We start from the raw sequence: 12,378 nt of genomic DNA on the forward strand, positions 1-12,378 counted from the left end.
CAGTTCATGTCAAAGTCCTTGAACTTCTCAGGTACCTTTACCGTTCTTCCCACTCTGGTTTTCACCACTTCAATACCTCCTTCTTCTTCCGGTTCCTTTCTATCCAGCCTTCTCCCAGCGCCTTCTCTCTCTCTGTCCATCACTTCCTCGCTACTCTCTTCCTTGCACCAGGTCCTCGTTCCTCCGCTCGTACCTTCCTCTCCATCACTGTCTTCTACTTTCTGCGCTCCATCTTCTACCGTCTCGTTTCGCCTTCCACTACATTCTTCTTCACCTTCATCTCCTACATACTCTGCTCCTTCTTCTGTTTCATCTCCCCACTTCAGGATCTTGCTGCATTTGGCCATTCTGTCCTGTGACCACACTTTCCCATCGCTGAGCAGGGTAGACCGGGCATTGGGCTCCAGCACTTGCAAGGGTGGTGAGAATTTGCTTTCTCCCTTTTTCTTGAGGATAGCCAGCTTCACTCTTACCCAGTCGCCTTTCTCCAATTCTGCTCCTTGCACGTTGCGTCTCTTGTCGAAGTGTGTTGTGTATGTTTCTTGTGCTTTTTCCAGATTTCTTCTGACCACAGCTGGTGACCATTTGCTCTGCACCACTAGTTTTCTCCACGCTAAGTTGTCTCTAGTGAAGGCTTCTCTTCCTCTTAAAACTTTAAATGGGCTGTAACCCGTGCTCCCCGGGGTGATCCGATAGGCCCAGATCATCTTCTCCAGTTCTTTCTCCCAGTCCAATCCATCATTAATCGCCGCTTGGATGGTGCCCATGATCACCCGATTGAAATGCTCCACCTGACCGTTTCCTGCAGGGTGGTAGATGGGCGTATGTTTGACTTCTATTCCATTCCTGGCTGTGAAGGCAACCCATTTAGCGGAGGTGAATTGCGGCCCATTATCGCACGTGATGATCTTTGGGATTCCATCTCTGATAAATGTGGAGCGTAAGAAGTTCACCACTGCCTCCGTGTCAGCGTTCTCCGTCACCTCTCCCTCCGGCCACTTGGAATATCTATCGATGAGAACCATGGCATACTTCTGTGTTCCTGCTTTGTTGAGGATGGGGCCCATAATGTCTACTGATAGCATTTCCCACGGTCCATCCGGGACAGGGAATCTTCCCAGTGGTGGTCTTAGCATGCTCTGTGACTTGTCTGCCCTGGCACATGATTCGCATTGACGTACATATCGTTCTATCTGAGCATCAATGGCTGGCCACCAGTACGCTTGCCTAGCAAGGGCCTTGGTCTTTGTGATGCCCTGGTGCCCCTCATGCAGTAAAGACATCAAATGATCTAGTATGCCACGTGGTGGGATCACTTTGTCACCTCTCAATAGGAATGTTGGATTCTCTGCCAACGACAGTTCATCTCTTACTTCCCAGTATCTCCTAAGTTCTTCCTTGAGGTGCCTCTTTTCCGGCCACCCGTGGACCACGTACCCCTTGATGGCCTCCAAGTCACTGTCCTCTTTGTAGGCTTCTTCCCATTCCTGGGCACTGATTACGTTCTCGGCCTCCTGGATGGTGGCTACCACGTATCCTTCCCATCTATGGTTCTCGTGGTTATCTGCCTCTTCCATGGCTGCCGCTCTGCTGAGGAAGTCTTCCACCTTGTTCTGCGGTCCCGGGATGTGTTCCACATCATACACGAAGTCTAGTAGCCTAAGTGTCATTTTCGCGATTCTAGGGGTCGCATGAGCGTGGCCACTGGAAGTCAGCACTCTGACTAAAGGCTTGTGGTCCGTCCTCAGCAGGAATTTCGCTCCCCACAAGTACTGCCTGAATCTTTCCATGACCCAAACCACTGCCAGCATTTCTTTTTCTATTACGCTGAACTTTTCCTCGTTGGGAGCGAGTGACCTTGAGGCAAAGCTGACTGTCGACGTGTCACTGCTCAGACTGCTGCATAAGTACCGCTCCCAAGCCACGGTCACTGGCATCTGTTGTTAGGATTGATGCTGCTGTTGGGTCAAATCCTTTCAGCGTAATGGTGGCACCCATTTCCCGTTTGAGGGTGTCGAATTCTGTCTGTTCATCCTGGCTCCATATGAACTTGTTCTTTTCTTTCAGTAGCTGGCGCAGGAGATGTGTTTTTGTGGCGAAGTGAAGAATGAACTTGCTGTAGTACTCGGCCATTCCCAGGAATGACCGAACATCCTCTTTCTTGCTCAGAGTGGGGGCTTCCAGAATGGCTTTCATGTTGGCCCTCTTCGGTTCTATCCCTTTTTCGCTCACCTCGTGACCCAGGTAAGTGACGGACTGCACTCTGAACTTGCATTTTGTCCACTCCGCCGTCAGACCATTGTCCTGTAGTGTGCGCAGCACCTTGTGTAATTTCTCGTTGTGGTCCTGCTTGGTTCTTCCCATGACTAAAATGTCGTCTTGGAAGAACTGTACATCCTCAACGTTCTTCAGAATCCTGTGCATCATCTTCTGAAAGACTGCCGCCGCTGAGGCCAGGCCAAACGGCATTCTCACGAACTCGTAGCAGCCGAAAGGCGTGATGAAAGACGTGAGGTGGCAACATGATGGATGCAGTTTCACTTGGTGGTAGGCTGACGAAAAGTCCACTGTGGAGAACCACTTGATGTTTTTAGTTTTTGCCAGCATCTCATTTATGCGGGGCAGAGGGAATTTGTCGATCACGATGTTCTTGTTCAATTCCCTGAGATCGACGCACAGCCGCACCTTGCCATTGGGTTTCTGGGCTACCACCAGAGGTGAAAGCCATTCTGCACTCTCTATGGCTCTGATCACTCCTTCTTTCTCTAGACTGTCCAGCTCCTTCTGCACTGCTTCTCTGCAACGGAACGGAATGTTCCTCACCTTATGAACTATGGGTTTTGCTCCTTCTTTCAGTTTAATGAGGTGCTTGTACTTTGATAGTTCTCCGATTTGTCAGTTGAAGACTTTGGGGTATGCTCTGTGCCATGACTCTGCATCATCTTTCTCTTCCATGTCCATTAGTAGGATTTTTTCAATGCCACCTGGGATGAGTTGTATTCCCAACGCTCCTTGGTCCTTCCAGCTTAGCACTGAGGGGCCTCTCTCTGCGATGTATAGCTTGCAATTTGCGTGGCGGCCCCTGAACTCAAACAGGAGGGGGCAGTATCCCAACATGGGAATCTTCTGTCCAGTGTATGTGACCGGTCTTAAGTCCATTGGACGTAGTACCTCCTCAATGTTGGAGACAAATTTTTCCTCTCACACTTGTCTCTGTATGATGGAGATGGGAGCACCGCTGTCCGCAATCATCTCTATGGGTATCCCACCAATGTGCATGTCTAGTCTTGGCTTGTCTGACTCAGAACCATCCATCTCTAACACTTGAACATCGATGTAGAGGACCTCTTCTAGGTCATCATCTTCCTCTTGGTTGTCCACATTCTCTTGTTACTCTTGGTCGACATATCTGACCATCGCCCCTTTTGGCTTCCGCGGCACACTTTCTCGTAGTGCCCGAACACGTTGCAGTATGAGCATCTCGCCCTGAACGCCGGACACGCTTTGTCATTACCGAGATCCGATGTACTACCACACCTGTAGCAGCCTAGTCGCCCACCTTTGCTCGTTCTCTGGTCCGTTTGATTGGTTTGGGCTGGTCTTCGTCCATCTTGATTCTTCGGTTGGTCTCTCTTCCTCGGCCATTCACCTCTCCCCGGCGTCATAATCTTGCACACTGTTTGTGTTCCCCCTGTTTCCTTCTTGGCAGCTTGTGCACATCGTTTGGATAATTCAGCCTTTTTCACCATCGCCCAGATTTCTTTGAGGGGGCGTCCCCATTCACCCACAGTTTTTCCTGGACGTGGGTGCTGGATGTGTGCATGATGATTTGGTCCCTGATTAGGTCATCGTGTAGCGCGCCAAACTTACACGTGAGGGCTAACTTTTGTAGGGCCACAACATACTCGTACACCGACTCTCCGCTCTTCTGCTTCCTTTGAAAGAAGTTGTATCTGTCTATGGCGACGCACACAACCGGCCTGTAATGTGCATCAAGGTCCGCAATGGCGTGGCTGAAGACGTCTGTATCTGTGTCGTCCCTCACGCCCTTGACTATGGTATCGTACACTCTTAATCCTTCTGGGCCCAAGTTGTGTAACAGTATTTTCTTTCTTCTCTTGCTAGAGAACGGAGTATCACCTTCCTCTTCCAATGCATCGAGGTAGTTAAGGAAGTACCTTTTCCAGTCTTCCCATTGCATCTCCGGTTCTCCGCTCTTCGTCAGGAATGGCACTAGCTGAGTGAGGGAGGAGGACTGGGCCGCCATCTTGGGTCCACCTCTCTGGTTCATAGGAACCGGGATCGCTCGACTGGGTGGACTCCCTGGCGTGGGCTGCTCGGCTGCGTCCCCTTTGCCGCGATCACTGTCGCTTTCTTCACCTCCTTCCACCTCAGAGGGATCGGGCAACGCCTGCAGGCTGTTCCCCTTGGCTGGGTCTATAGAGCCAGGCACCTCTTAGCCCGATCGCCGCTCCGCCAGCTTTCCGGGCACACCTTCGCTTATGCCAGGGGTGAGGTGCCCTACTAGATGGGGCTAAGCTCCTCCTGCTGTTGCCCACTATGCTGCTCTGTGCCTGAGCTTGCTTGGCCCACCTTTGTTTATGCCAGGGATACGGTGCACCACTGCACTGCACTGTGCTTTCTTTGTTCCCTCCAAGCCTCTCCCCATAGAAAGGGTACAACCAGCTTACTTCTGGGACACTGTGTCTTGCTGGAGCGCTGGCTTGGTTTCGCGCTCTTTTTGCCGGTGCTCGTCGGGTCCTCTGCCACGCTCCGGGTATGGGCGGCGTTTCGTTGCGCCGTTGGTGCTGCACGCGTCGCTGGTGGTGCGCGGGTCTAAAGACCATCACTCGTCGCCATTGTAGAATATGCACAAAGTACACCAACACGTTTTGCTTTGAATAAACTCTTTTATTCCCGGAGCGCCGGGAGCCGTGACTCTTTCCCTAGCGGTAGGCGCCACTGACAAGATGGCTGCCTTCCGCTTCCTGTCTACGCATTTCCTGTTCCGCGAGCGGAACACTAGAGCATCACCACACGCTATAACAAAGTCAAAGCTGGCCACGTTAAAACCTTTTTTTTTTAAGCCATTCTGCAAAGCAGTAACATCACAAATATATAGCATTTCTCAATAAACAAATCTTAACAATTTAACGAAGTTTCCGTAACCTATATTGCACAACTGCTCACCGAGCTACAACTTATATAAAAAAAAGCTTACAATTAATCTCATAGGCGAAACCTATTGCATTTACCAACGCTTGCTGATTTATATATGATGGGCTTTTGGTTGTTAATATTACTGCATGGCTTATTCTTATGCAATCTTAAAGATATCTGTACTGTCAAAACTTCTTTGGCAGCGATGATTGTGGAATGTAGTAACTTGTATATTCGTCAGCATTAGAGTGATAAAAGAAGGACTAACGTGACTGACGTTTGCTGTCAATCTGAGACATTCCTGGGGGCCACCACAAACGGGTAATGCTGGTTCCGATTTTCATAACATTTTGAACTGTAACAAAAATTAACATACTAAAGCAGCGTTATCTCTTGTAAAATACATAGGTTTTAAATGAAGCGGTTAGATAGATGTTGTATTGTAACTAATACTGTGTAACAATATCTGCATATTTATTACATTTGGAAAATGGTCGAGAACCGCTTATGGTTTGCCCAATAGTACTCTTTTTTAAACGAAGCTATTTACTTTGCTTTCGTTATACAACAAGAATGCCACACCAATATGACCGCTGAGTTTGCGCAGCGCACAGGTCTGCTTGCTCTTTTCCAAGTATTTATTTGGTCGCGGTCGCCGAGCGTGTATCAATCTGCGACGCTCGACGTCACGTCCGGAGCGGTAGGTTTCCCTCATCCTGTCTTGACATATTGTAAACAGCAGCGAGAGTTGCTTTATACGTGGTGAGATGGGGGCTTTGCGGCTATCCTCCCGCGGCCAGGCATAGTTCAACTCTGCCATGGCCTCAGCGGGAGGGGCTGACGCTGCCTCCAATGCTGCCTCGGACGAGGAGGCGGCTAAGGGAGGTGGAGGAGGCGCCGCCGAGCCTCCCGGGCCCTACCACCGGCAGCCCATGTACAACTGGCAGGCTACCAAGAGTTCCCTGCAGGAGCGTTTCACCTTCCTGTTCAATAACGAGCTTTTGAGCGACGTGCGGTTCGTAGTGGGCAAGGATCGCACGGCTCAGCGCATCCCGGCGCACAGGTTCGTGTTGGCTGCTGGCAGTGCTGTTTTTGATGCCATGTTCAATGGGGGCATGGCCACCACCTCCGCTGAGATCGAACTGCCTGATGTGGAGCCCGCTGCCTTCCTTGCGCTGCTCAGGTATATGAATGTATAAGTGATTATAAAAAAAATCTATGTTTCGAGTATGATTTCCGAGTATCCATAGCCTTAATTAGTTAAATGGTAAAACAGTTACTTGAAGTGGCTCCCAGTATTCTGTTCTCTAAACGTGTGTAAACAAGTTGGTCTGGTGAGTTAATGCTTGTCACTGACATCTAATGTGATCAGCAAGTCTCAAGGATGCCTCCCTACAAGGCGAACTCCGTCTACCATCAGTTATCACAATTTAGATGCAAGGCAGGAACTGGTTGTTAGGTACACATTTAGAAATGGACAGAACATAGTCTTTTTTTGTTGTTGCTGTGGAGACGTGTGGCTCAATAGTTAGAGTGGCAGACCCTGATTCATAAGTCTGGCCCGGGACCAGGGTTCAATTCCCGCCTTGGCGGGTGTTGGGCTCAATTTCCTCGGACCTGGTGCCTATTCTAATCATGAGTCCCACTCTACAACTCTGGGCAATAGCTTGCTTAATCTCCACAACGGCCCCAACAACGCTAGGATGCCTGGCTTCACCTTGGGGGTGCCCAGGAGTGGGCACTTCACAGAGAAAGGCCAGGAAGGGTTCCTTAGCGGTATTCGTGCGCTATACAAATATGTAATTATCATTATTTTAAATTTATAAAGCTTTATATAGTGCGAACATGATCCCGAGGGATATCGGAGCGCATCACAATTACAGATGGTCAGGGTTAGGCAGGCGTCAAATACATATCAGAGGAGACCGTTACAAATGGTGCAACACAGCATCATAATGGTTGAAAAATAATAGCAGGACTGGGAGGGGAAGAAAAGATTAGGTAAGGGGATATAATACACCTGTTAAAGAGATAAGGGTGTACGTCCAGTATCTTCAAGCAAATGATTGGAGCCCAATTAGGATAAGAACTTGCATATAAGGAATAGTTTTACTTCCATTTTGAAGGCAACCGTGGAGGTGAGTCTGAGAATTTCAAGAGGGAGAGAGTTCCAGATCCGTGGAGCAGAGCAGGAGAAAGCTCTTTGACAAGTTCTCTTTTTGCAAAATATCTGTGGTTTCAGAAGGAAGGTGTTATCACTTCTTGAGGGTCTACCACCTCCAGATAGTTCCAGCTTTTTGCATAGGCACTTGGGGGTTTTGAGATGGAGAGCTTTGTGAGTCAGGCAGGCGATCTTTAGCTGTATTCTTGCTTCAAAAGGCAGCCAAATTAGAGATTTTAAAACTGGGTAAATGTGCTCAGATCCTTTTTGTGCCCGTGGTCAGACTGGCCGCCGCATTCATTACAGCCTTAAGTGGTATATTTCGGGAGGCCACATAGTGTAGCACTGCCATAGGCTACCCTTGGCAAAACCAGTTCTTGAACCTCCTGCTTGAAGTCACCTTGTGGGAGGAAAGGTTTGGGATTCCTGAGTAGTCTCATCTGGTAATTCGCTCCCTTGCAACCCTTACTAATGTGGTTCTTCAAATGTGTTTTGTCCAGGGTGATTCTGAGCGAATTGGCTGAATGAATAATGACTGGGGCAGTTGAAGACAGTGAGATGGTTCATCCAGAGGTCTACCTTCGGGTTATGTTTTGGACGAGAAATGAGCAAGAATTCGGTTTTGGAAGTGTTGAGTAGGAGGTGGTTCTCCGTTAGGCAGTTTTGAGTGTTCATGAGGGTAGTGTTGAGTGATGTGAGATTGTCCAGGGAGGAGATTTTCAGGTAAAGTTGCGTGTCTGCATACATGTGGAAGAGCATGTTTATTGAGTTTAGTGCATTTGCAAGTGGTTCCAAAAATAGGTTGAATAGTATGGGGGATAAGGCGGACCCTTGTGGGACCCCCATGGATACAGGAGTGGGCTGGGTTAGGGAGTGGTTCACCTTTATTCTTTGGGATCTGTGGTGGAGGAAGGACGAGAACCGTTGCAGCACCAAACCAGAGAGGCCCATCCTGTGTTCCAGAACTGTTAATAGGGTGTGTGATTTACAGTGTCAAATGCAGAGGAAAGGTCAAGGAGGATCAGGAGGCAGGATTCGTTGTGGTCGAGCATTTTTAAAATGTCATCGAAAACCTGAATGAGAGCAGATTAATTGCTGTGTCCGCTCCGAAAGCCAAATTGGTGATGGTCTAGGAGTTTGAAATTTTCAATGTCAGCACAAAGTTGAAATTGGACAAATTTTTCAAGGAGTTTGGCCTGAGTAGTGATGTTGGAGATAGGGCATTAGGTTTTTTTTAAAATAGGGGAAACCTGAGCTGCTTCTAGGTAGTCAGGGATCATACCTTGAGACAGCGAGACCGTGACCATCTTTGTCCAGAGGGGGGGGGGTGACTTACTTAATTTTATTGAAGACGGAGGGTGGTAGTGGGTCATTGAAGGGATTGGATGGGTTGAAACTCTGAAGAATTTTGTTAATGTCTCTTTCCCTAAAAGGGATTAAGGTGTCCCATGAGTCATTGTTTTTGGTGCTCAGACTAGCTGGTTCGGGCTTTTCAGTGGGGTATGGACCCCAAGCCAATAGAATGGTAGAGAGACCTTTTTAGATTCCAGTTCGATATGGATGAGTCGATTTCTTAGAGAAAAACGTAGCCAAAGCGTCTCATAGAGTGGGCTGTGTCCTTGGTCACACCGAGTGGGTGCGTCACACGATTGTTGTTTTACAATTTCAAAAAGTTTCCTGGGACGATTAGAAGCTTGGTTAAGTTGAGATCTGAAGTAGTTGGTCTTGGCGTTCTTGATTTGTTTGTTATAGGAGCTCCTTACGGTTCTGAGGACTTTTAGCTAATCCGAGGAAGGATTGGATTTCCAAGATCGTTCAGTTTCCCTTAGGTTGCTTCGCTCGAAGTTTAGGTTGTAGTGAAACCCTGATTTAGAGGTTTTTGTTGATGCATTTTTTTTGGATATGCATTGTAGTTTAACAGTCCTGAAGTGGTGTCTTGTAATGAATGGCTTCATTCGTATTAAGGGCATGATATTATTTGAAGAGCTCCAATTACTAGAACGGTGGTTGTCATTGCAGTATAGCTACATTTTTTAATCATCTTAGTCAATCTGCAAATGGTGGTTTTTAGATGCAGCGCTTAAGTGCTGTTTTCTCGACATGCTGTATTCACTCTGTGGGCTTAGACCCTGCCTCCGTCTTTTGATTGGCTTTTGTCAGTATCCTCTAAGAAACATTGCTTCTAATTCGATAATGTTTTGTCCTTGTCCCTTTCTGCAACTCATTGACTCCTTTTGCGATCTGTTCAGGAACTTTTAAAATATATTCTGAACAGCTCTTTACACATGTGATCCTATTTACTTGTGTGCCTTTATTTTGTTGTTTTTGTTTATTTCTGCTTGAACGCACTTTCCGTACAAATCAGGTTCACAGGACATGCGTTTTTTAAAAACGTTTTTCTGGTTTTGTATTTGCAGTCGCACTCTGTTACACTTGCCCCAGTGCGGCACCTTTACCCTTCTCCGCAACCTGCCTTCAATATCCCTCCCAGGTCACTGCTTGCCCATATATATAAATATGCAATGTTATTCATGCACAGTTTTCGTAAGACCTTACTATTCCGTTCAGGCAATCGCTACATATGAAGACTAGTATTCTGACAAAATACAATGCTCCTGTTTTTGCTAACTGTTCATATTCAAATATTTAAAATTAGTGTGTTGTATATTTAATGTATTGACATCAGTGGTTCTAATGTCCTGTTGCGCCCGAGTATGTAACGCAGATACAGTACTACTTTCATTACAGTTAAAGAGGAGGCTTTTGCAGCTGCCAGGCTCGTCTCCTGCTGCAGTAACCGCATCCCAACACTCAATCGGCCTCTCTTTCTGGAACCACCCAGCACTTGGTACAACCAAAATATGGTAAATATAGAGCTGGTGCTGGAGCAGCTAAAATTCAGCGATAAGAATGGAGGGCTGTGCTGAGGACTGCCTGAGCCAGGCCAGGGGTGACAGCCATGTTTATAGAGCCCATGTCCGGCTGTATATACTGCCCGTTGAACAGACTGTAACTGCTCCGATGTGCCACTTGCTTTAAAGTAATTCTAGGTTTGTCGAAGTATAAGAGGGGAGAGTTGTGCCCAAGAATTCAGTCACAATGTCTGGTAATAACATAATCCAAAATACATTCCCTGATTTGAATGTCCTTTATTTGCAGCAGATCCAAAGAACTTAAATCAAAAAGAAAGAACATGTTCTTTCTTTTTAAGTTCTTTGGTGAAGAGAACGAAGCGGGTTCATGTTTATTTCCATAACCAAAATTACTTGTGGCCAGTCAAGGTCAGCGGTAGCGAGTGTGAGTCTGAATACGGCAGCACCTTTTTCTGACCGCAGCTTCTTCCATAAGGTATCCTTGATGGCCACAGGGGTGTGGAATTTAATCAAATATCTACTTGTCCATGGGGCAGGTTGCTTTATTAATCTTCTAGTCCTAAAACAAAATTCACTTGTCCCTTTTGTGCATTGTAATGCAAAGAAAAATTATGGTAGCAATCTCATTATATAAGATCTCTGAAATAGCCTCTCTGATTATGCCAGGGCTCCTTCCAAAGTATGGTTTGAATACTGACAATTTCCTTATGTTTATATTTAACAAGGTTGGAGAGTTAAGGGATTTTATCCACTGGCGTGGATGGAAGGGTACTCCCAATCCCCTGGTAAGGTAACTATATAACAAAATTAAGGAGTATCACCAAAGATAATGCTGGACAGCCAATAATGGTGGAATGAGACACTAGTGTAAAAGAAGAAGTCCTCCTTTGTTTTTAAGGAACCCCTCACTCACCGACCTGGTCGGTGACATGCTTCATCATCGGGGCCACCTTGACAGCCGAGTGCCGCCAAGGTGTGCTGCGACACCTGAAATACAGTGGAGCGGGTATGTGGGTGATGAATGTGAAAAAAGAAAAAAAGTCAGTGAGTTAAAAAATTGTCCTGGTATGACTTATCCAAACATTATTTATTCTAAGACTACTGGACAATATTAAAAACAGTGTATGATACAATAAAGGCTTTAATAGGACCTAATGTATCTGTGGTATGTGTTGGGTCTACATGTTTCAAACCAAAATGGGAGTTACCGGTTTTTCTTCAGGACCAAAATGATGTAAAAGGAGTTGGGTGGTCAGGGTACACTAACACCCTGCCATACCTGCAACCCTTTCAGGACCCAAAAATAGCAAAATTGCTATGTGGGTAAAAATATTTGTAACACAAATGTGGTTACAAAAAATGCAAAAACTCCTCAATGGAGAAATGTTTGCTGCACGGGGATTGAAGGGAGGCTATACAGTTCAAAACGTATTAGTTTTCCTGATAGGAAGTCGGCAGATTACCTACTCCACTCCCATCAGGAAAACTAATACGTTTTGAACTGTATAGCCTCCCTTCAATCCCCGTGCGGCAAACATTTCTCCATTGAGGAGTTTTTGCATTTTTTGTAACCACATTTGTGTTACAAATATTTTTACCCACATAGCAATTTTGCTATTTTTGGGTCCTGAAAGGGTTGCAGGTATGGCAGGGTGTTAGTGTACCCTGACCACCCAACTCCTTTTACATCATTTTGGTCCTGAAGAAAAACCGGTAACTCCCATTTTGGTTTGAAACATGTAGACCCAACACATACCACAGATACATTAGGTCCTATTAAAGCCTTTATTGTATCATACACTGTTTTTAATATTGTCCAGTAGTCTTAGAATAAATAATGTTTGGATAAGTCGTACCAGGACAATTTTTTAACTCACTGACTTTTTTTCTTTTTTCACATTCATCACCCACATACCCGCTCCACTGTATTTCAGGTGTCGCAGCACACCTTGGCGGCACTCGGCTGTCAAGGTGGCCCCGATGATGAAGCATGTCACCGACCAGGTCGGTGAGTGAGGGGTTCCTTAAAAACAAAGGAGGACTTCTTCTTTTACACTAGTGTCTCATTCCACCATTATTGAATTTCCTTATGTTGCCACGTTTCAGTAGATCTACATACTGGGTCTGAAGGTAATTGTAAGCAATAGTTCCAGGGTTGGAAAGCACTTTTAAGTGTGTGCAAAC

General features: G+C 46.5%; 1 protein-coding gene across 2 annotated transcripts in view; it reads left to right on the forward strand.

Annotated features, from left to right (window-relative positions):
• Positions 1–5,850: 5,850 nt before the first annotated feature.
• Positions 5,851–12,378, forward strand: part of BTBD1 (BTB domain containing 1) — a 216,399-nt gene continuing 209,871 nt past the window's right edge. For both annotated transcript variants that reach the window (XM_086958235.1, XM_086958236.1), the window contains exon 1: positions 5,851–6,343. In XM_086958235.1, the coding sequence (XP_086814361.1) occupies positions 5,979–6,343 (365 nt within the window). In that variant the 5' untranslated portion in view covers positions 5,851–5,978. The remainder of the gene's footprint in view (positions 6,344–12,378) is intronic.

The sequence above is a fragment of the Lissotriton vulgaris genome, chromosome 2_1, assembly GCF_964263255.1.
Source record: "Lissotriton vulgaris chromosome 2_1, aLisVul1.2, whole genome shotgun sequence".
Taxonomy (NCBI): Eukaryota; Metazoa; Chordata; class Amphibia; order Caudata; family Salamandridae; genus Lissotriton; species Lissotriton vulgaris.